The following is a 20,667-nucleotide window of genomic DNA, read 5'->3' on the forward strand; positions in this document are numbered from 1 at the left end:
CAGAAATTCACGGAATTCTCGAAAATGTAGTTGTCCGGAGAATGCACATATGTTACCTTTTTCTCTTTGATAATCTGGGAATCATTAAATTGTTAGTCGTAATATTTCGGTAGCATCGTTGTTGCATCTGGCACGATCAAATACGATTTATGTCAGAGATAATCAATGTCAAAGTCGTCAAGCGATTCCATCTTAGGCACGCATTTTTTGGGCTTCAGGAGATTTGTGTTTTATGTTTGAAATTTGCTGGAGTATATCATGTCTTGCCTTCATTACTTATCAGTCCCATACGAAAATAAAATCCACTGTGTATTTGTTACATGTGGACACTTGTGTTGTTGCTAATAAATAGTTTGAAGAAGGCTATAGTAACTTGGTAATAATCCATTTTTTTGCTGGTCGAAGATATTCTAAAAATACGTTAAATATGGAGTTAGGAAAAAACACTGCGCTTTCATTGATACTTCCATCATTGTAGAAAATGTTTCAATTTCAGTTAAGTGAAGATGAGAAGGATGAACGTGCAATTCTGGAGATGGATTACATGCGTCATCTTAATAAGTTAGCAGTTATGGATACACGTTGGATCGTGGAAAGTATCCGGAAACAAGAAAATGCTTTACAGAAGCTTAAGGTTTTATTCACTTTATATGCTACTCTTGACATACGTCGGTCACTTCCAACAAGCACCAAAACACACACAAATAACTTACATTACTCGACGATTCTTAATAGTGACCTTAGGAGGATGGATTATGAGGCGGCGTGGTGTTCTATCCATTTTTCGGAATGACTTTTATGCCTTACCTTTGATTCCAGAAACTTGTGCTTCAGACAAGCCATTTAACCTTAAAAACTCTCTTATATTTCTGTGTCTCTTATATTTCTGTGACTTGTAGTCAAATTGCATATCGAAAAGTTGGTTGTATTTGCAATAACAGTTCCGGACAGCTGGATTTTTGCGGCTCTTCATTAGATGGTTCTCAACAACCTTATGGTCATTTTATGACAAATAGTATTTCATAACTACGTTTCCAAAAATCGACAGTATAGAATTTTAGATGCTATCACCAGAATTGTACAAAGCTGCTCTCGAACCGGACGAATGTTTTTTGCAAAGCTTCACCTACCAAGGCCCAACACTGACGCCTCCATTGGAATTATATGACCCACCTGACGGGCATTATATCGATGTTAGCAAAAAATGGTTGTGTTAAGTTTCTGTAAAATTCTTTTTTCTGCAGTTTGAGTAATAAGCATTAGGTTATTGAATGACATGCAGCATGACTTCGTTGTAACCCATTCTTCCGTAAAATATGCCTTTCAGTTAGATAATCTGTTAAAAGCAGATTGTTTTGGTTTTTGTAAACTTTACTGTAAATTGTCATCAAAAAAATTTCTACACTAACGAATTTACTTCCTTTTTTTTTACTTCTTTTTTTTACCCTCGTTGTCTATATTGCTTGCTGTAGGGCTGTTGCACTTTTTTTTAACATTGGGTGACGTTATGATTAACTACTAATTGAATATATTTTTGAGCCGGAATCTGATCTCTATCTTCACCTTAATTTAATGTTCCATAAAATGTTCTCTGAAAGCAACAAACCGATAAATCTCTGAATTTTCAACATTGTTTCACATTGTGGTTACTATTATCGCGAAAAGATTGCTCTCCTTGACAAGTTTATATTAATCCATTCCATCAGTTGTGAAATTTTATGTTGCGTATGCTGTGATTAAAAATTTATAAATCATTCTTTAGCAAAATTGTGCAGCACAATATAAAACACATTTAATGTTCCCGATGTCATTTTTAGATGTTTCCAAGCTCATGGATGGTCGCTTAAAGCAAATTAGCGATCTCTATATTATCAATTCATCAAAAATTACACTTAGTAAAGATAAAGTCGGAACGGGAAACTTCGCTGATGTATATAGAGGTACTGCATTATCTATCTCGCCTTTTCAACTGTGACTGGTGAATGTTACAATGCAGGTGACGGAAAGTTTAACAATCAAAATTTTTGTATCTTGCATTAAAATTTTCATTCTTTGCTAAATCTGATTTACTGGAACATACTTTGTGTTTGGCTTAGAGATACTTCATAGAGCCTCAAATTTTAATATAAACAATCGTCGTGAATAGATTTAAAATGATTTACTAGGAACATACCGGAGAGGCAAAGAGAAAGTATTGGTGGCAGTGAAAATCGTTCGAGTTGGTGGTGGCAATATGGTATTCTTGTTATCCCTAAAGTTTCTTGTTACCTCTCAAGATTCAAGATCCTTGATAAAAATTAAAGACTCCACTCTATCTTCTAATTTTAATGGAACCGTCATTTGTCCATACCTTGGGATTTTGGCGCCAGTTATTAACATTGAATATTGGGGCACTACTCTCATTTTGTATATGTGGGATTTAAACAACTACCACTTAACTAATGAAAATTTACGTAGAAGTACAGATAATGCTTCACTTAATTCAGTCACTTATACGGTAAGATTTGAAAATTGTCTTATCTACCTAAATCATACTATTTGTGTTCTCATTCTTTGTACTGAAATTAAAGTACATCTGTTTATACTGCAGGATACCGAATTACGCTGCTTATCGGAATTGACGAACGAAGCAATAATCATGTCGTTGCATCATCATCGATGTGTTATTGAATTCTATGGTGTCTCATCCGATAAGGTTTTCACAGAATTTTTTGGAAGCTATTTCATGATTATATGAAGGATTCATGAACAAGCAAGAGCACTGAATGCTTCTTGGGTAGAATTTCAATCAAAATTTGCCGTTTGAGAAGCTCTCATTAAAGCAGTCTTCATTCGTTTCTTTTTTAGATTCCAATGATTTTGATGGAGTATTGTCCGGGTGGTTCGTTGGATTTACATCTGCAGAAATTTAAAGAGCAGATTTCAACTGCAGGTATAATTCTTTCAAATAGTGAAGTGGAAAGTATAGTGAAGTAGAGCAGATTAAATTATTATTCCTTGATTAACTTACTGTATTCTCTCTATCATATGACGAAGATTGATGATATTCTAGGCTTACTTGTTTTACCTTACTTTTTTTCGTGTTTTTTTTTCAAAATAACATTTTGTACTCCCAAACTAATTAAAGAGAATTTTTATGTTTTCTCTTTTTATCCTCGACAAATGATAAAGGTTCTCTTTAGGGGACAACCATTAAGACACCAATTTATCGTTTACAAGCATTTCAGAAAGAGTTGCATATATGTTTCAAATCTCTGACGGTATGCGTTATTTGGAACGGAAGAAATGTGTTCATCGAGATTTGGCAACACGAAATGTGCTTATCTCAAGTACAGGATGCCTGAAAATCAGTGATTTCGGATTAAGCTTTAGTCCTGCTATTCAAATACCGAAGCAGTTAACTCATACACATGTGAGAAGTTAACTGCCCCTAAATTTCCAGAATTCAGAATTATATAGTTCTACTTAGTTTCGTACGGTTTGTAATAATTTTACGATTCTATGTTTTTCATATTTTCAGAATATTTTTGTTGGTAATTTTTCAGATTCCAATACGTTGGATGGCTCCAGAAACATTAACTCGTACACCGGTTTATTCATCAAAATCGGATATTTGGTCATTTGGTATTGTAGTGTTTGAAGTAAGCGAAATTCGCAAGTAGTATTAATGCGAAATCCTATAATAAAGGGAGATGAGGACGGGAGGCGTTTATCAGTGCAATTTTCTAACCTGTTGTATTACTTTTTGCTCAGATATTTAACTGTGGTGGAAAACCGTGGCCAGAGAAACCGGTAAAATGGATTGCAACAAAGATTCGAAAAGGTGTAACACCTGAAATGCCACGACGAATGCCACGTCTAATTAGAGAAATAGCTAATGCTTGCTTCCAATTTGAACCAGACAAAAGGCCTACATTCAAACAGGTTCTTGCAATTAATCACTAGTAACAAGTAGGCGACAATTAGAGTGTTCGAGAGGAATCCTCGGGAAAGAAGCGAAAGAAGCGGGTCTCAAGTATTAATTTTAAGAAGAGATGGGTATTCTAGAAAAAATAAATGAATATTCTGAAAAAAAGATTAGTAGATAAGAGTAAAGTTGGGATTCGAATAAGAAATTTTAAACGACTCTATTACTCTTAGAATTATTTCAAACGAAAATCAGCAATTTGAAAGACTTAGACGATTTTAGATGTTCTATCAAAGCTTTTTTCTTTCATTATAACTACCAGTGATGATCAAGTAGGTAAGTATTACAGGTGAACGGGTGGATTCTGTTGGTACAAGGCATACGTTTTCCACCACTACCTCCCTCTACACTGTCAGTGGCACATTTGAAAAATGTTAAAGTAAACATTTCTTCACACTTTGTTACTACCTTTCGTTTTCGCATAACTCGATTAATTAACTAATTAACTGATTGTAGTGATTTAATTTAGAATTGTTCCTTTCATTTTTTATTCCATGATTAATAGAAGATTCTGCTCTGGAAGAATTTCATTTTTATCTGGAAATTTAGTTAGAAGAAAACGAATTTCATTATTTTTTATCTGTTCTGGAAGAATTTCATTTTTATCTGAAAATGTAGCAATTAATTGCTGATTTTTCCTAAAAAAAAGGTGCATACGTTGCTTAAGGAAATGTCTAAGTGACTGAGGTCGATTCTGTTCCAAAGTCTTGTAGTAGGGATAAATTTTTGAAAAGTTAATGGTAAGATACTTCAATTTTAAGCAAATTGAATTATGATCAATGTGATGAGATAAACAAATAAAAAGGATTGCTAATGAATTACAAAAAAAAGTACCAAATCAATTCTAATTTTTAAAATTGATCGAATCTTTGAACTTAATGCATTATAGCTATCATAAAATTTATTATTAAGATTGCTATGACTATTTCTAATATGAATAACACTACCGTAATTTCGATCCAATGGTCACTAGTTACCATTACTATAATTACTATCTACTACTATTTACATAATGATCGTTTCTTACTCATATTTATAGTTGAAAATATAAAATTCTGAAAATATAAAATTCTCCACTGCAGCCAGTAAAATTCATTGAAAAAGATCCAGAAGCAATTGCGATAGAATTAGATGATGTGAAAAGCAACGAGCAACGGCATGATAATGATAACTGTGTAAGTAAATCAAAATAAACGTATTCTAAGCATACTTCTAGTCAGACCTTTCTTCCATTATTGGACTTTTCATCAATGTAATTACTGCCAATCAATTTAAGGAATCAAGAACGATACAGTTGCCTGAAGTAAAAAGGATTATTCCTACAGAGAATAAAAATACAGTAACCGAGGATCAAGAGAAGTATGCCATTCAGACTTTCACCGCACTAATATTTGGAGTTAATGATATTTTTTGGAGCATTTTTACAAAACTTGAATTTCATCCGAAGTTCCACCTGAAATGAAAAAGAAAATGTAAGGAATGCCAATTAAAAATTCAGTCAGAAACTAGATCTCTAATTGACATCTCTTACATTTTATTTTCCATTAAAGTTTAAAGTTAAAATTCTAGAAAATAAAAAAATGCTTGGATGGATAAGCGAAAGAAATTTTCATTCTAGTACGCATTTTTAAAATTTAATTCTCGAAAATTACAGCCTGCGAACACAAAGACAAGAAGGTACTCCTCATCTCTTATTTCCACTTCGAATTGTTGCAATCTTGCATTAATTATGGGAGTAACTTTACTTTCATCATCATCTATCAGATTATTCTTATCACACTTAACATTTTCACCCTGTAAAATTTTCAAATTTGGCCCGAAATTAAAATGGAAATGAATAGAGAGCGGTAGTAGTATATCGTTTAAATGATGATAAACTAAGAGAAAACCTTATTTCTAGCAGGATCGAAGCAGTTGGCAGTCACGGAATCAGATGATGATGATGATGAATGTTCTAGAGATGGCAAAAAGGGATTAGGGGGAAGGCATAGCAAAGTAATTTGTCCTTAAAATTTATGAAAGAGCCAATGCAAGAATTGAAAAACAAAATAATTACACTGGACAAATCTTAGGGACCAAATTCTAAACACACACTTCGAGGCAAATTGAATTCCTAGAACCTAGTTTTTCAAAAATGGAAGAAAAACTTAAATTTTTCTTTAGGGTTTAGCGTTATTTTTTAAAATGAAATTACTTTGATTGAAATAAATTTTCTCGATTTTTGCTCTAGACTTGTTTTGTTTTGTTTCAGGGTCTCGGTCGAAATCAGTAACACGCATTTTAGGTTCCAGAGAACTGTTTGTCCTTTGGATACATTCTCATTTATTGTCATCCTATAAATTTGTTATTATGAACGATACTTTGTGATACACTAGTACATTTCTCCATACAATATCAGCATGTAATATCATCGTGGTGCAGCAATTTGTGAATTGGAAGAAATTTTTAGTTGCCAATTCCTCCTTTTTCCTGTAAAATTTGATTAAGCTCCCTATGATGAAAGTAGGGTGAATATTTTGATATTATCGAAAGATAACGACAGGTATTCATGAACAGAGCATTTCTTCGGATCATTCAGTGATCTAAATAGCGATAAGGTATCTAACAGGAATTCAATGGGATGTTTCTACAGTTAATATCATGAATGTTTTTTTTTAGAATGCTTAGTCGAGGAAATGATTATACTCAAGAGTCAAGGTGTCGTTCATTAATGAGCAAAACCTTAGAAACACCAGCTGTTTGTGACAATTTTTTCTAAAACAATTTCTTTATTGCCAGCAGATATATTTCCGCACTATGATCACGACTAGCTTTGGGTTTCACGGTATACACCTTCCCAAACTCTCTCTTAAGACGCTCAATAAATTCTTCTCGCCTTGGTCCATCCCATATTTTGCACAGAAACGTTCCATTTCTCACTAGAGGAATTACTGACTTTTTGACACTAAGTTCCAATACTATTCCACAAAGTGATAAAATTCGTTCATGGTCAATTCCTCTATCACCTACAACATTTTTAAAATAAACATGAAAGTAATTAATCTATATTACGGAACGGAATGTGACTGGATAAAAAGAATCTTTTACATCGCCTATGCCATTGGTACCACAAATGTTTAACATCTTTTGTCATTGCTCAGTTCATATACCTCTTCAGCTGTGCTCAGTAGTTAAAAAGAAACAAACTGAACAAATCAAAAATGAAGTTAACTGGAATCATATTCACTACTACTATTAGGAAGTGCCTTGCCCTTCAGAACACCAATTAAAGTTAAACCTTATTTAATTTACTCGCTCGCAAAACTCATGTGTAATTGGCGCCAAATCTATATGACCGACATGAAATAATGCTTTCCCAGCTTGGTTGATGATGCTGACATATTTTTGCGCTACTTCCTCGTCATCTAGGTACTGCATTCTCACACTTGTAATAAATGTGAATTATGGAAATGAAGAAGCATTCCGCAAGGAAGTAGGAATTGAAATGAACAAAGCATATTAGTATTTTTTTTCCTATGTTAATGATAAAAGATTTATTACCGGTAGGGTTTGGAGCCATATCACTGATGACAACATCAACAGATCTTCCGTTTAAAAGTTGCTTTATGTTTTCATGTGTTTTTTGAGCAGTGATATCGGACAAGTCCAAGAAATTAACACCCGAAACTGGCATTATCGGCTGAAAAAAATATTTCTGTGCCAATCACCTCATGTATGAGTTCTCGTCCGATTTACAGCCGTGATATAAAAAAAAAAAGCTGAATACCTGTAAATCGATGCCCAAAACAAAGGCATCACCATATACGTTTGGTTGTACAATATCAGCAACTACTTGACACCACGATCCAGGAGCCGCTCCAACATCAACAACTACCATACCTATATATAGCTGAGTAAATCAAAAAAAAAGAGAAAGAAAATTGTCGAGACAGGAAAGCCTAACGAGCCATTTCCTCTCTTTTCTTCCAGTTGATACATTTCATTTTGCCAATTATCATAAAGAACATTTAAAGTAAAACTCGCCAGGCTCAATAATTTTATACTTTTCATTGATTTCCAACAGTTTATAGGCGCTTCGAGCACGATAAGAATGTTCACGGGCTTTCCTGGAGAATTCATCAGAGCACTGCTTTCGTAGGTATTTCAAAGTTGCTGTCGATTTCTTGCTCTTGGAGAAATAACGCACTGGAAGCCGAAATGTGATTAGTCTTGCCGTAAGTTTGGCATTGAAAAACATTATTGCTTCTCTCAACAACACATCTTCACCTGAATTACATGGGGACGCAATTAAACTTATAAGTACTTATATTGAAGACTTGAAGACCTATTCTGCATGATCACTACTGCATATAGTCAATCAGTAGAACACATCTCTCACATAAGAACTTTCGAATGGACTAATGTCTTAAGTCAAAAAACTCCAATCCATTACCCTACAGAAACAAGAGTTCGTACTCGCAAAGCATAACCCCAAATATTAGTATCCTTTGTTATATCGCCGTCTGTTGTGACAGCAGAAATACTAATAATATTAGTTCCTGGATAAATATCCATTAAAACATCGACTACTCCAAGAATACTTGTTTGGGAGGAAGGAATTTAATAATGACGAAAAAACAAGAGAAAATTATGCTTGGTTTTATCTAGCTATTATGAATAACAAACCGACATTGCTCTCCGAAATGTTTTAACCAATTGAAAATCAAGTATGAAATATCAAAGCTCCTGGTTAATTTTACAATGCAAGCTTTGGGTTCTATCTCCACTTTGGCCACAACTGCAAGACTGCTAATGCGACAAGTTTTTATAAAATTCTGTTTTGTAAACAGAAATAAATACAAAATATTTGAACATCTTTAAGTTTATAAGAAATATAGGGATATCAGGAATATTTAACAGAATATCAGGTTTTGCATGAAAACTTGATCATGCAACTAACTTAGATTTTTTGAGGCTCCAAACAATTTGGGAAAGAAATACAAGCCCCACATAAACAAATAACTCCAACATTATATGAGACAAAACATTTCTAGAAATCTTTCGGTGTCAAGCACTGATTAACGGCTCGCAGCAGATCAGGATTTTCAAGTGCAGCCGCCACTCGTTCTTTGTCCGCCAACTGCTTGTTTATTGCATCTGCGGACATATGAGTATCGGGTGCTATCCTCACTATTATCTGCAACAATTACACCCGTAAATCTCGTACTATCAAGTAGCGCGTTTGCTTTTGTAGAAATTTACTCGAAAACATTACTTGGAAATTCTTCAGTTTTCACGTTCTACATGTTCAAATTTACATGGCAATTACTTTTTTAAAATGTAGGCAACTTTTGTTAAAGAAACGTAAGTGAAGGTTGATGTAAATAGAAAGATCAAACTTTCGGAAATTATTTTACCTTCACACTAGGATGCACAGACCGCTGTAATTTTGTTCGTATCGTTAGACCAATCAGTGTTGCCATTGAACAGTGCGGTATTGTAGGAACGTATTCGACCTGATAAAAACGCTGTCAGTTGACATAGTATTAAAAGAATAAAAATGTGAACATTCTAATACTTGAATAAAACTACTAGCATTAAAGAAATTGTGCGAAGAACCCTATGATTACATCAACAATCGTTTCGTCATCATTTTTGTCAACCATAATGAGTTCTTCCTGAACGACATTCAATTGTTCAAGCGTAAGAGGATGTTCCGGATCATTAATATCCCTGGAACAACATGATTCATCACAATAGCAAGAAGATGGTGGCAAATATTTTTACCAACACAAATTATAATTTAGCCACCAATCAAATTTACAAAAACTAGATAACAATATAGACTTCAAATGCATTCAGTGCGATCAAACTCATCCAGTTTGCAACATTTCTAATGATAACGGACCGAGTACAAAGTAGTTCTAGTTTACAAGTTGAATATCTCCGATGTCAGCTTACCTGAGATTTCTAGAAAAAGATCCTGACAAAACATAGCATCATGAAGTCGCAGTGGCAATAAATTTTGTGAAAGGTCATGAGGAAAAAAAGCAAATATGTAACCTTATGTAGTCGAAGATTTCCTGCGCATCAATTGGATCAATAATGTTTGGATTCAACTCTGAATCAGACACCTTTTTACTACGAGCTTTCGTAGTATACACTGTTGGTGTTGCATTTTCTAACTTACTGGGTACCATTCAAACTTTGTTTTATTCGCCGACTAACTTGTTCGGATTGTCATATGTATTCTGAAAAATCTATTCATCTATTCCTTTCATAACACAAATGCAAACAGCTGTCCTTCCAAAACCGACAAATTCATTAGTTTAATATCCTTCCAAAACCAACAAATTCATTAGTTTAATACCGAGTAATTAAGCAAGAGTGTGAAGTATCCTATGAATGGATACAGATGGATAATAGTTTACATTAAAGTCAACATCTCAGGAGTAAAAAAGTTTCTCAGGAGTAAAAAATCCGACCGCCTGTCTTGATATTCTTAACATGACAAATGTAATGAAAATTTTAAAAAGTTGAAAAGCTTGAGCAGAAAACAATTGGACAATGGAAAGAGTAATGAGTCATGGAAAAGGATACATCCTTGATTGATAGATAATTAGAAGTCAGTTACTTTGCTTGAAATTTACTTAATTCTTCTGGTATTCTATTTGATTTCAGCTGTTTCTCATTCTGAACTGTCTTAACACTCCTTTAAAAACTTAAAAACAACAGGCTTAAATTCAAAAAACTAAAATGCAATTTGTTCTTGACCAATAAATTAAATAACAAGAAAGAGACTGAACTAAGCTGTGGGAGATTATAGGAAAGCAGCCCCGAGGGAAACACAGCAACCAAACTACTCCGCGGAAAATCCCGCAACGGAAGTACCGTCTAAAATAATTAGCCGGACCGATATGCAAACCGTGGTCCCATCTGCCAATTTTTCCCCTTGAGTATCATTTCCAGGATGCGAAGCTATGCACTGTCATCCTGAAAAGGAATTGACTCGTTCAGGATTGATATTTGGGTCCAGGCATGACAGGAAATATGATTTAATGAAGATTTCAGATTAGGAGGAAGGTGAAGAAAATATGAAGATAATTGTGTGTTGCATTAAAGTTAAAACCGAAATTACATTTCATGAAGTATGAAAGGAAATAATTATGTAAATAGCCTAAACTGGCATAAATTGAAGATTTTGGTTAAGAAAGCTACTCCGTTCGATATGCTATAAATATACTTCTCTTGAGATTACAGCTGAAAAGTAAATCCCATAAAGAAATAGGATTACCCACCACTTTTTATCAATTACATCTCTTCTAATGAAGTCAATCAAATTAACTTCAGCTTACTTATCATTATTTCACATGCAGCACTGAACACTAACAGAAATGACTGGTAGCTTATTAATTATAAGGATAAGCATAGCGCGCATCAATCCAGTTTATTTGAGTTCAGTCTTAATAGTACAAGCTTAGTTTAGCTAAAACGATTCTTCCCGCTTCCTAATCTCATCATCAATAAGATGCTCAATTCACCATACGGTACACGTATACCAGACGTCTGTATGCATAATATTATTTTTTATTCACATAACTGTAACTGTTTCCAACAATATTCTTTGGGAAATTAAATGGCAGTGAGGGAATTACACCTTGAAGAAGCATTGATATGAGCAGTAACAGCAACATTTATCAATCTTTCAATCATTCATTCGTTCAATTCCAGAACTTCATCTTTTCATATTTGTATTGCAAATTCATCTCTCATTTTCTCCTTTAACGCGCATTCTGCAAGTAATGTAAGCTAAGCTATGTGATCTCATCTATGAGCTTATTCAATTCGAGCTGTTCACCTTAAATCAACACATTCACCTTTTTAAAGCATAATCTTAGAAGAATTCATGGAAATCTATAAAAATGTAGTAATCCTTTTCTCATTTTTATCGCGTTGCTTCTATTAAACGTATGCCTTTATTTCTAAGTAATAGTTTCATGATGTGTTTTGAAAGACTGAACGAAGCTTCAAACTATAAGTATTCGAGCTAATACTGCTTATCATTCATCATCTGTGCTTCTTTTCTAATCAGTCATAGGACATCCACTGAGCATAGGAGCAATATATCTCGAATAATTCAACAAACAAAAATCCAAAAATATGTACAAAACCATAACAGAATTTCAAACTGAAAGACCATTTCAACAAAAAAAAATGTAAAAATATTAGCAAAAAGAGTGAAATCCGATTGATTATGCAAATTATTGAACAGCTAAAAGAGGCAGTGGATTGGGTTCACGATATCTGATATAAAAATAGCAATAACATAAATGAAATGCGAGGAATGCTTAAGAAAAAATCAGTGTGTTTGAGGCGAGAAATTGAAACTGTCATTCAGAATAATCCCAGAAGAACATTTACTAGAAAAGCAACTCCTTTACAATGAACTCTTACATTATTGAAAAAAGCAGCTGATAGCAATAATCAACTGAAGTTCATAGTTGCCACTGTTATTCTAATCACATTGATTGTTCGAAAGTTTTCCAAAAATTCCAGCCCGACGTTCTCTACGTGATTTTAAAACTTATATTTATCTTCAGCTCCAACTCTCTTTAACTCATTTTTTTTTATACCAGAGTATTTTCTTTATAAAAGCAGGTAATTACAAAAGAACCATTCTAAAGCTGAATATTTGAAAAGTTACCACTGAAATTGTTTGCACGAGAGGGTAGTTACATCTCAACTTGATTACTTCTTTCTAGAATTGCCAAAGAGAGATTAAGATCATGAAAAGTCATGAAAAGAGGTAGGAGATACTAAAGACAGATATAAATATAAAAGACTGTACTAAAATGTATTAAAATACATTCAGTTAACAAATTTTCGGAATGAATTAAAACAAACTTTATATAAGAGAGATCAGTCATACCTCACCGTTCCGAACTACCTATGGTAAGCAGCAGTATTTCATACATTTTAAGTTCTTCAATTACTTACAATTTAACCAAAAGTTTTTGAAGGTTATAAGCTCTTGAATTCTTTCAAAAAAGAAATTAAGTTAAGGAGAATCATATCGAAATACTGCCGAATTAACAGCAAAGAATACAGTTCACTAAAGGTCACACTTCCAACCTGAATGAGTCATTGAACAATGAATGTTGACTTTGACCGTGAGGATGACCATGTCTAATGGTCCTTTCGCTCATTTCCATCTCAGAAAGAGACTGACATTCCTGGAATAGGGTACTATGCCCATTTAGCATTGCTTCATTTGAGAAGCAAGCTGAAGTACTACTATCCAATCTTTCGTCATCTGTGTTTCGGTCTTTGGTCTGAAGCGATCGCGAAAAGCTCGGGTCTAAGCCGTTCGGTAACGACATGCTGTAATTATATGACTTTATATTTTGGTGATTAATTTAAAATATTCGGCCGGTCAAATTTTAAGGAATACAGAGTCTTTGATTCTACATTTTCTTTGATATTTCAAAAAAGTATTGATACTTTGCCTCCTGAGGTCCATAACCTTTGCTGGATTCTGTATTGGAACCCAAATCTCCATGTTCCACGTGATCTGCCTCTACTGCACTCAGTTCTACATCGCTGAAATAAACTATTGTACTCCTAATTAAATGACGAAAAAAGTGTTCTCAATACACGACAAAGTAAGAGTCACTTGAATATTCTGAATGAATGCGAACCTGCAAATTTCGTCATTATGTTGCAACTGCCTTAGCAGCATTCCAATGTTGTTAAGTTTTAGTGGAGTTGGAGTCATTCTATTATTGACCGAAGTCTGCGACGAAGTCGGACTCAACTCAACACTTGCACCTGATATGGCTTCCACATAACGTGCGCCATACCGTCCCATCGCTTCAAAAAAAATTTGAGGAATTTTCTTTCAAAAAATAGCACGTCAACGTAAGTTCTAATGGTATGACGACAATAAAAACAACTAATGATATTGAGAGACATCTAAAGTTTATTGAAGCGTTTATAAGTCCTTTATCACCAAATCCTAGATGCGTATTCCTAACAAATAATATTAAAAATGCATGGTAAAAAATACAGCAAAATAGTATTAAGCACAATTATATTCTCTCATATTTATATCATACTAATAAAAACTAACCAATTTCAGAATCAGTTGCATAACCGCTTCGGTTTCGTTCACAACGAGTTGGAAGCGCTACAGATGAACAACGCATTGTCGGTGATGAACCCAACATTTCCGAACACGTCTCATGATACAATGCACCATCGCAATAATAGCTGTGGTTAGCAGGTGCCTCTCTTTTCAATACGGTTGTTGCTATACCTGAAAGTCGATAATGAAATATGAATCACGCATATAACAGTGAGATTGTTATCCATACTTGAATGAATTCATAATCGATATCTCAAAAAATTTTACCATTCAGCATTGTTGTAACAATTTCCTCTTTTGGATCATATTCCACACAGTTTCTGCTTACTGGTAAAGCCCCATTATTTTCATGACCTGTACTTCCAGATTCACGTGACTTCACAGATGCACTATCTCGTTCATCACTTGCCTCATTGATCCTTTGTAACGCATCATAAACATGCTTATCTTTTTTTCTTTTCCTTTTTTCCTCACTGAAAATTGTGTTATTATAGAAAACACGAACACATCTCCTTATGCCCAGGAAATGAAAATAGAAAAGGAAGCTTACCGATAACTTGGCATACTACCAAATTTTATCGCTCGTTGCGTATTTTCTGGAAGACTCTCGTTCAGCTTCTCATCTGCTGGTGAAGAAAATTCAATCTCACTTTGTCGCCTATAAAAGAAAAATAGCGAAGGAAATTTTTCGATCAATAAACAGCAAAGATAACCTCTCGAGAAAGAACTTACCGGTAGCAAAATAGGAGGCAAATTAAAAGCAACAGAAGCAATATGCCAACAATAAGAAGAATAATAAGCAGAGTTGTGGTATTCAACGTATGGTCTCCTAAAATCAAAACATGACTTAAGGAATATCAATTGAAATAAAATTTACTGTTGTTTGAAAAAAATTCACTAAAGTGGAAAACAGAGTATACTAATTATTCAACCGGCCAATGGGTTTTAGAGATGCACTAAAATAGGACAAAAATACGAAAATTGCAATAAATGATTACTGACTCCTAGTTGACAAATTTAGAAAGAAAATTCCTTTCCCGTGACACTGTAGTTGTCACAATTATTAGTTACAATGAAACAGAACTTGGTATTTGAGGAAAGAAATTGGAAAATTTACTGCAGTAAACGAACAGAAAAATATAAGAGAGGATTAAATTAATTCCCAATGAAACAAATCGCACTAGCATCTCATAAGCATCACCTAAATTACACAACAAAAAAAATGAAATGATTTGCCTGTAAATGATGGGATGAAGATATCACTAAAATGAGAAACATCTAATGGTGCAACAGTTGTGGGATGAGAAATATTTGTTTTGGTGTCACAAGCTGTACCCATCCAACCGTTATAACAGAGACACCGTCGTGTAGTCGTACAATCCTAAGATAGTGAAAATCAATTTTTCTAGGTTATAGCTAATCGGAAAAAAAACGGATGATACTACTCAAAAAGTGAATTAGGAAATTTGAATTATTTTTTGCCAAATAAAACCAGTTTAAGTAGAAAAAATCTACCCCATGTCCCGAACACTGGTAAGCAAGATTATTGCTTGGACAGTGCACAGGTGGTGAGACCTGAACAAGAGGTGAACAAATTCCTTGAACACAAACTTTTCCAGAACCGCAACTGCTACCATCCATAACCACACCAACATCAAGATTTGTAACCATTCTAAACGAATATTTTCTTAATATCAAAAATTGATAGTTTTTGATCATTAATCTTATGTATTACAAACAACACTTTTTTTTGAAAAAGGCTCCTTTGCCTGAAGTCTTTTTCGCCGTTATTGATTTAAATAAAACTGAATGGTGTGGAATAAAGAAAAAAATAAGCACATATTTTTTTAAATATCATTTGCACAAAGATTGAATAAAGGATAGCAATAAAGGACTAGTAATGGTCAATTCAATCCGAACGGATTTTCAAAATTTATAAAAAATTGAAAATATCATTTAAATTGCACACGATACATACTTGCACTGTATTTGTTTGGTTTCATGTAGGAATTGAAGATTAAATGAATTAAGCTTTAAATCCAAGGGGGTTTGAAAACCTCCCCGACAATGCAATGTCCCACAATGTACATTTTCCACTGCACATTTCTTATACATCTTATCGCGATCTATGCCACAGTTTCCATATTCCACACCAAGTCCATTACGTTCATAACAGTGTTCATCCGCCGTTGCTGCATCTGAAAAAGCTCACCTTTTTGGGACTTTTGCATTAGTTCAATAATTTTTCAACTCTAGACAGTGTTTGATTACATGGACTAGTTTTCCGGATCATAACGACAATTTTTTTCATGAGAACAGTGAAAGATCTCATTCAATAGGCAAGTTACAGTGAATGTAAAAAAAGTAATAGTGATTTAATTTTTTTAAAATTCATTTAGGTATTTCAATTCACTTAACATGCTTGCTGCAATTTTCTTTCTCATTTTTTCTTTTAAGAAAAGAACTTACCTGGACCCCAAAGATCGCGACATTGCTGTTCAACATCTGAACAGTTTCCTTTCCAACATTGCCCGCTAATGCCGCATATAGTACCATCAATTAGGTATCCATCATCTGGACAATCACCATCATCTCCGGTACACACTTCCGCAACATCGCATACAGATCTTGCCGGTCTACATACATGTCCCATTGGCCGCAGCTATAATATACTTATCAAATTTTTTTTCTAAAACTACAGAAAATGTTCGACGAATTTCGGAATTTAGCAACATATGAAAGTATTACAACGAATCGACAATTTGCGCAGCAAATCTGTGCGCGGTTGCACGACTTCATTTTGAACACAACTCCATATTCACGCTTCCTTGAAGAAGCTTCTGGTGCCAGGTTGAACCAGCTGCTTAATGCATGTGTTTGTTTAATAGTTGATAAAATGAAAATAAGAAAATTTTGGAAAAACTATCACAAGGAAAGCTCACTTGGCAACGATGACAACATGCCTGATGAGAGGCACAGTGAGCATGAGCGCGAAGAGTACATGTTAGTGGATCACAGCATGGATCGAGGCACTGATCCCGCATTCCGCAGTCACACTCCTCCTCACCATCAACAATACCATTACCACACTGCTGCAGTGTTGATGCCTGCAAAAATGATTAGAAATATTTCTATTTAAAAATTAAAAAAATACTAGGAACTTTTTAAATGTAAAAAAAGCAACGGAATTTCGTGATAAAACAAAATAAGCCAGGAAAAAAACAAACAAAAATTGTCAGCGATTTTACTCAATTTTATCCTTGTCTCTTTTCTTTTCTCTTAACTCTAAATCTGCATGTTGTTCGAAATTTTTCAGATATCCCGTTTAAAACTAGTCAACAAACTACTGACATTATCATTGATAGGTTCAGCCATCCAAGTTCTTCTCTCATGTATTATGCCCCTCTGCCAGGAGTGACGGGTAGCGTAGTCAGCAGAAGAGTGACCTATTTTAACAAAATGCAGCAATGAGTGAAGTAACTTAAAGTTTTAAAAATCATAATAAGAAGATGCTCGTAATTATAGCTGCCACAATTTTGCAATATCCTGCAATAAAGCAATAAATGCCTACTTGCAATGGCTTATTCAACAAGCATTGCAAATGTCCGGATTGTAATACGCTATGCATTCTAGCTATACTGCATTTTGAGAACTGCCATAAAAACGGTGACCCAATATTCCTGAAAATAGCCCCAAATCAACAATTGCTTATATTGTGTTATAAAAAATAAGAGAAGTGGATTTTCAGAATATCTTTTCTACCTCACCCATATTTATCATATTATTTACTTTTCCAAAATTCATATTCGTTCTATTTATTGTTGACTAAGCCTATTGCATTCAGCGTTCATCAAACATTGCAAATATTTTCATTGTGCTGTTCTTCATGAGCAATCCTAAGCAATCTGATACGTACTACTTCATTTTCTTCCAGCACCGCTGTACCATTTACATTAGCTGCCTTCGATCCAATAGTCTACTTGCGGTATTTTCATAAGATGTCCCCTACAATTGAAGACCCTCCTTGAACTTGGCTTTATCTTTCTCATTTCAAATCTTTCCCTTTAGAAGATTTGAATCTACTATCTCGCAATTCAAATTAGTATTTTTACAACAACGGAAATGCTTCGTTTCATGACGATTCAGCCACTAATCAACAATGCTTGAAGGCTGTCAGACAACAGCAGTGAGCTGTCACAGTCTGATGGATCATCCTTTATGATACATAAAACAGCATTGAAGACTTCCTTATCTGATTGAAGCAATCCCCTTGGGATGGAGGGTATATCCATACACTCAATTTGTAATGGTCTCTAAAACGGATGGACACATTTATACACCCATCATAAATTATGCATATGCAGATTTATCAACATCTTCAAATTCTAATTTTTGCTCCTCAAATGGGATGCATATTGAGTCATCAATTGAAAGATTTTATCAGCTAGAGAAGACTTTTTTTCAAACCTATTCTTATTATCCAAAATTTGGAGTACTGTAGAGGGAAAAGAATGAGGTATGCGTGAAAAGTTTTATGCAGTAAGCAGATAACAGGTTTGAGAATTTGGATAAGCTTCAAGCATAATTTTCGTTGTTAATCAATCAAAAAGAAGATACTAGCTAATTAGCTACTACAGCCAAACTTACCCTGCTTGCTTATGCATAATGCAGTTGTTGATGAAATCGCACGCGCAATCTGGAGAATCATGATCCATCCCCATAATGTGAGCCAGATTATGAGCAATTAACTGACCCGTATCATGCGCTGTGTACGTATCCACAGCCTTAAGTTAACTTGAGTAACTCTGTTACTTGGTAGTAGCCAAACTTTCTATAAAGTAACAAAAAAATAATAAAACTAGGAATTATGATTAGATGTAGTTTCAATTCGAAATTCAGCTTTAGAAATCTCACCATAACCAAACCGGTAGCACGCGGTGAACAAATGCTTCCAGAAGTGCTCGTCATTACTTCGTCTTTGACAAATTTTGCTGATGTGAACATCAAGGAAGTATCTTTGACTAAAACTAATGAACGCTCAACGCATAACAATATTATAGTCAATTTTTAAAAAAATCATTTACAAAAGGGACAAATTAAGTCACAATTTAGACTTAATTTTGAAGAGTTATTTAGATTTAAGATATTTAGATATTATTCAGATCTAAGGTCGAATCAGAATTGGAAAGTTTTTGTCCCAGAAAGAATTACTACTAACCAATATGATAAATATGATCAGTGACATACACCACGGCACTGCTTAATGTTCTCTCGATATCTTCATGATAATCAATTCGTGATTTATCCATCCATTCTTCCAAATAAACAATACTCAATCGAATATTTAAATCACGTGAAAACATCTGTAAGAAGCAATGGAGACATAAATAAATTAAAGGTAGGATATCTCTAAATAGGATATTTGCAAAATTAGGCAAAAAGGAATTGAAATGTTCAGAATCGGGTATTGATAAAAAATACAACAACTGACTAAAATAAAAAATGTAAGACAGAGATAAAAGGAATTAGAAGGTTTGTGGCATCCTCTTTTTTGTTAATCCCCAAACCATAGACGAATCTAGAAGTGGAAATAAGAATTTCAAAATCCGTGACTTCAAAGACTGATTTCAAATGCTTTGTAATGATCAAGAAAATGAATAAATTAGCAGTGTGGGTTTAAAAAAACACAAAAAATGGAAAACAACAATTAACTCCGAAGTACTAAAGGAAATACAGCCGCAATTCTTTATAAAAAATGTACGNGAAAAAAAAAAAAAAAAAAAAACGTAATCGAAGGGATGAAAAAGAAAGAAGCAAAGAGGGATGAAAAGAGTCTGCTTTTAAGATGCCGTTTTAAATTAGTCGGAAGGATGACTGAACGATAACTAGTCATTTTCTCTTAAACATATGCCAATGTTGTACGATTTGTCCTATAAACTGATTTTTTCTTTTTTTTTTTTTTTTTTGCATATAATCGTATAATAATAATGGTAGTAATAAAAATAATGGATATAGTAATAATAACTATAATAATAACTTATGTTGAAAAAATACACGACAAAAGGCTGAAATAGTGATGAATGTTTTAAATTTATCAAATAGTGAGGTGCACAGTTCGCGCATTTTGGAGTATTAGTTTATATGTAGTAGAATCCAAGGCCAAGACATCTTTTTAATACTATATCGTTATTAAACGGAAAATTTTTGCTAGTGTTATAATAACTGAATAACATTAACAACTAACATCGAAAGGTCTAAAACAGAATAACCAACAGAATTGCATAAAATTGATTTTGAATTTTACTATTAATAGCATAAAATTGGCAAATACAGTTGTTATTCATCTGTCATGATAATCATTAAATATTTAATTTGAAGAAGACATTAATTAGATATTATTTAATAATCCTCATATCTAAGGGAGATCAGCGGGTTTACTTCCCACTGATGTCCGACCTGTTATTTTGGAAATATAAAAAAAAACACTTCCTTATCTTTTAACATAGAGTCAGCACTTCATGCCATGCAAATGCTGAGAGAAGTTTTTTGAATGTATATTAATTTCGATGCCAAAATT

The 20,667-nt window shown here is 33.8% G+C and overlaps 5 protein-coding genes across 6 annotated transcripts in view; 2 read left to right on the plus strand and 3 right to left on the minus strand.

The window, feature by feature from the left end:
• The window catches only part of LOAG_17382 (hypothetical protein), a 2,940-nt gene extending 1,585 nt beyond the window's left edge, over positions 1–1,355 (plus strand). Inside the window, exons 3-4 of the mRNA XM_020450044.1 lie at positions 497–634; positions 1,062–1,355. Coding sequence (XP_020306331.1) covers positions 497–634; positions 1,062–1,217 — 294 coding nt within the window. The 3' untranslated portion in view covers positions 1,218–1,355. The remainder of the gene's footprint in view (positions 1–496; positions 635–1,061) is intronic.
• Positions 1,356–1,831: 476 nt separating this feature from the next.
• LOAG_05437 (TK/FER protein kinase) lies at positions 1,832–5,429 on the plus strand (the record flags this gene model as incomplete). The annotated part of the gene is made up of 10 exons (XM_003140974.2): positions 1,832–1,940; positions 2,166–2,236; positions 2,591–2,695; positions 2,848–2,932; positions 3,228–3,412; positions 3,546–3,641; positions 3,754–3,924; positions 4,257–4,346; positions 5,050–5,142; positions 5,244–5,429. 10 exons carry the CDS (start codon positions 1,832–1,834, stop codon positions 5,427–5,429), a joined length of 1,191 nt encoding a protein of 396 aa, XP_003141022.2.
• An 897-nt stretch (positions 5,430–6,326) lies between these two features.
• On the minus strand, positions 6,327–8,238 carry LOAG_05438 (the record flags this gene model as incomplete). Of its 2 annotated transcripts, none has more annotated exons than XM_020446853.1 (4): positions 7,991–8,238; positions 7,734–7,846; positions 7,508–7,646; positions 6,327–6,436 (listed from the first exon to the last, which is right to left on the minus strand). In XM_020446853.1, exons 1-4 carry the CDS (start codon positions 8,202–8,204, stop codon positions 6,375–6,377), a joined length of 528 nt encoding a protein of 175 aa, XP_020306332.1. In that variant the 5' UTR covers positions 8,205–8,238. The 2 variants fall into 2 exon arrangements, with proteins under 2 accessions (XP_020306332.1, XP_020302852.1); XM_020446852.1 differs by lacking the exon at positions 6,327–6,436 and adding an exon at positions 6,722–6,972.
• Positions 8,239–8,645: 407 nt separating this feature from the next.
• On the minus strand, positions 8,646–10,203 carry LOAG_05439 (hypothetical protein). The gene is made up of 4 exons (XM_003140976.2): positions 10,010–10,203; positions 9,577–9,679; positions 9,364–9,462; positions 8,646–9,143 (listed from the first exon to the last, which is right to left on the minus strand). The coding sequence occupies exons 1-4, from the start codon at positions 10,144–10,146 to the stop codon at positions 8,997–8,999; spliced, it is 486 nt and encodes a 161-aa protein (XP_003141024.1). The 5' UTR covers positions 10,147–10,203; the 3' UTR covers positions 8,646–8,996.
• Positions 10,204–13,065: 2,862 nt separating this feature from the next.
• Positions 13,066–20,667, minus strand: part of LOAG_05440 (hypothetical protein) — a gene marked incomplete at both ends in the record, with an annotated part of 10,587 nt that continues 2,985 nt past the window's right edge. The window contains 16 exons of the mRNA XM_020446854.1: positions 13,066–13,327; positions 13,448–13,546; positions 13,645–13,816; positions 14,076–14,261; positions 14,358–14,563; positions 14,641–14,748; positions 14,823–14,919; positions 15,327–15,471; positions 15,606–15,762; positions 16,069–16,288; positions 16,560–16,752; positions 17,033–17,197; positions 17,662–17,770; positions 18,738–18,874; positions 19,005–19,111; positions 19,309–19,453. Of these exons, the coding sequence (XP_020302853.1) occupies positions 13,066–13,327; positions 13,448–13,546; positions 13,645–13,816; positions 14,076–14,261; positions 14,358–14,563; positions 14,641–14,748; positions 14,823–14,919; positions 15,327–15,471; positions 15,606–15,762; positions 16,069–16,288; positions 16,560–16,752; positions 17,033–17,197; positions 17,662–17,770; positions 18,738–18,874; positions 19,005–19,111; positions 19,309–19,453 (2,508 nt within the window). The remainder of the gene's footprint in view (positions 13,328–13,447; positions 13,547–13,644; positions 13,817–14,075; positions 14,262–14,357; positions 14,564–14,640; positions 14,749–14,822; positions 14,920–15,326; positions 15,472–15,605; positions 15,763–16,068; positions 16,289–16,559; positions 16,753–17,032; positions 17,198–17,661; positions 17,771–18,737; positions 18,875–19,004; positions 19,112–19,308; positions 19,454–20,667) is intronic.

This window comes from Loa loa (assembly GCF_000183805.2).
Source record: "Loa loa unplaced genomic scaffold supercont3.68, whole genome shotgun sequence".
Taxonomy (NCBI): domain Eukaryota; kingdom Metazoa; phylum Nematoda; class Chromadorea; order Rhabditida; family Onchocercidae; genus Loa; species Loa loa.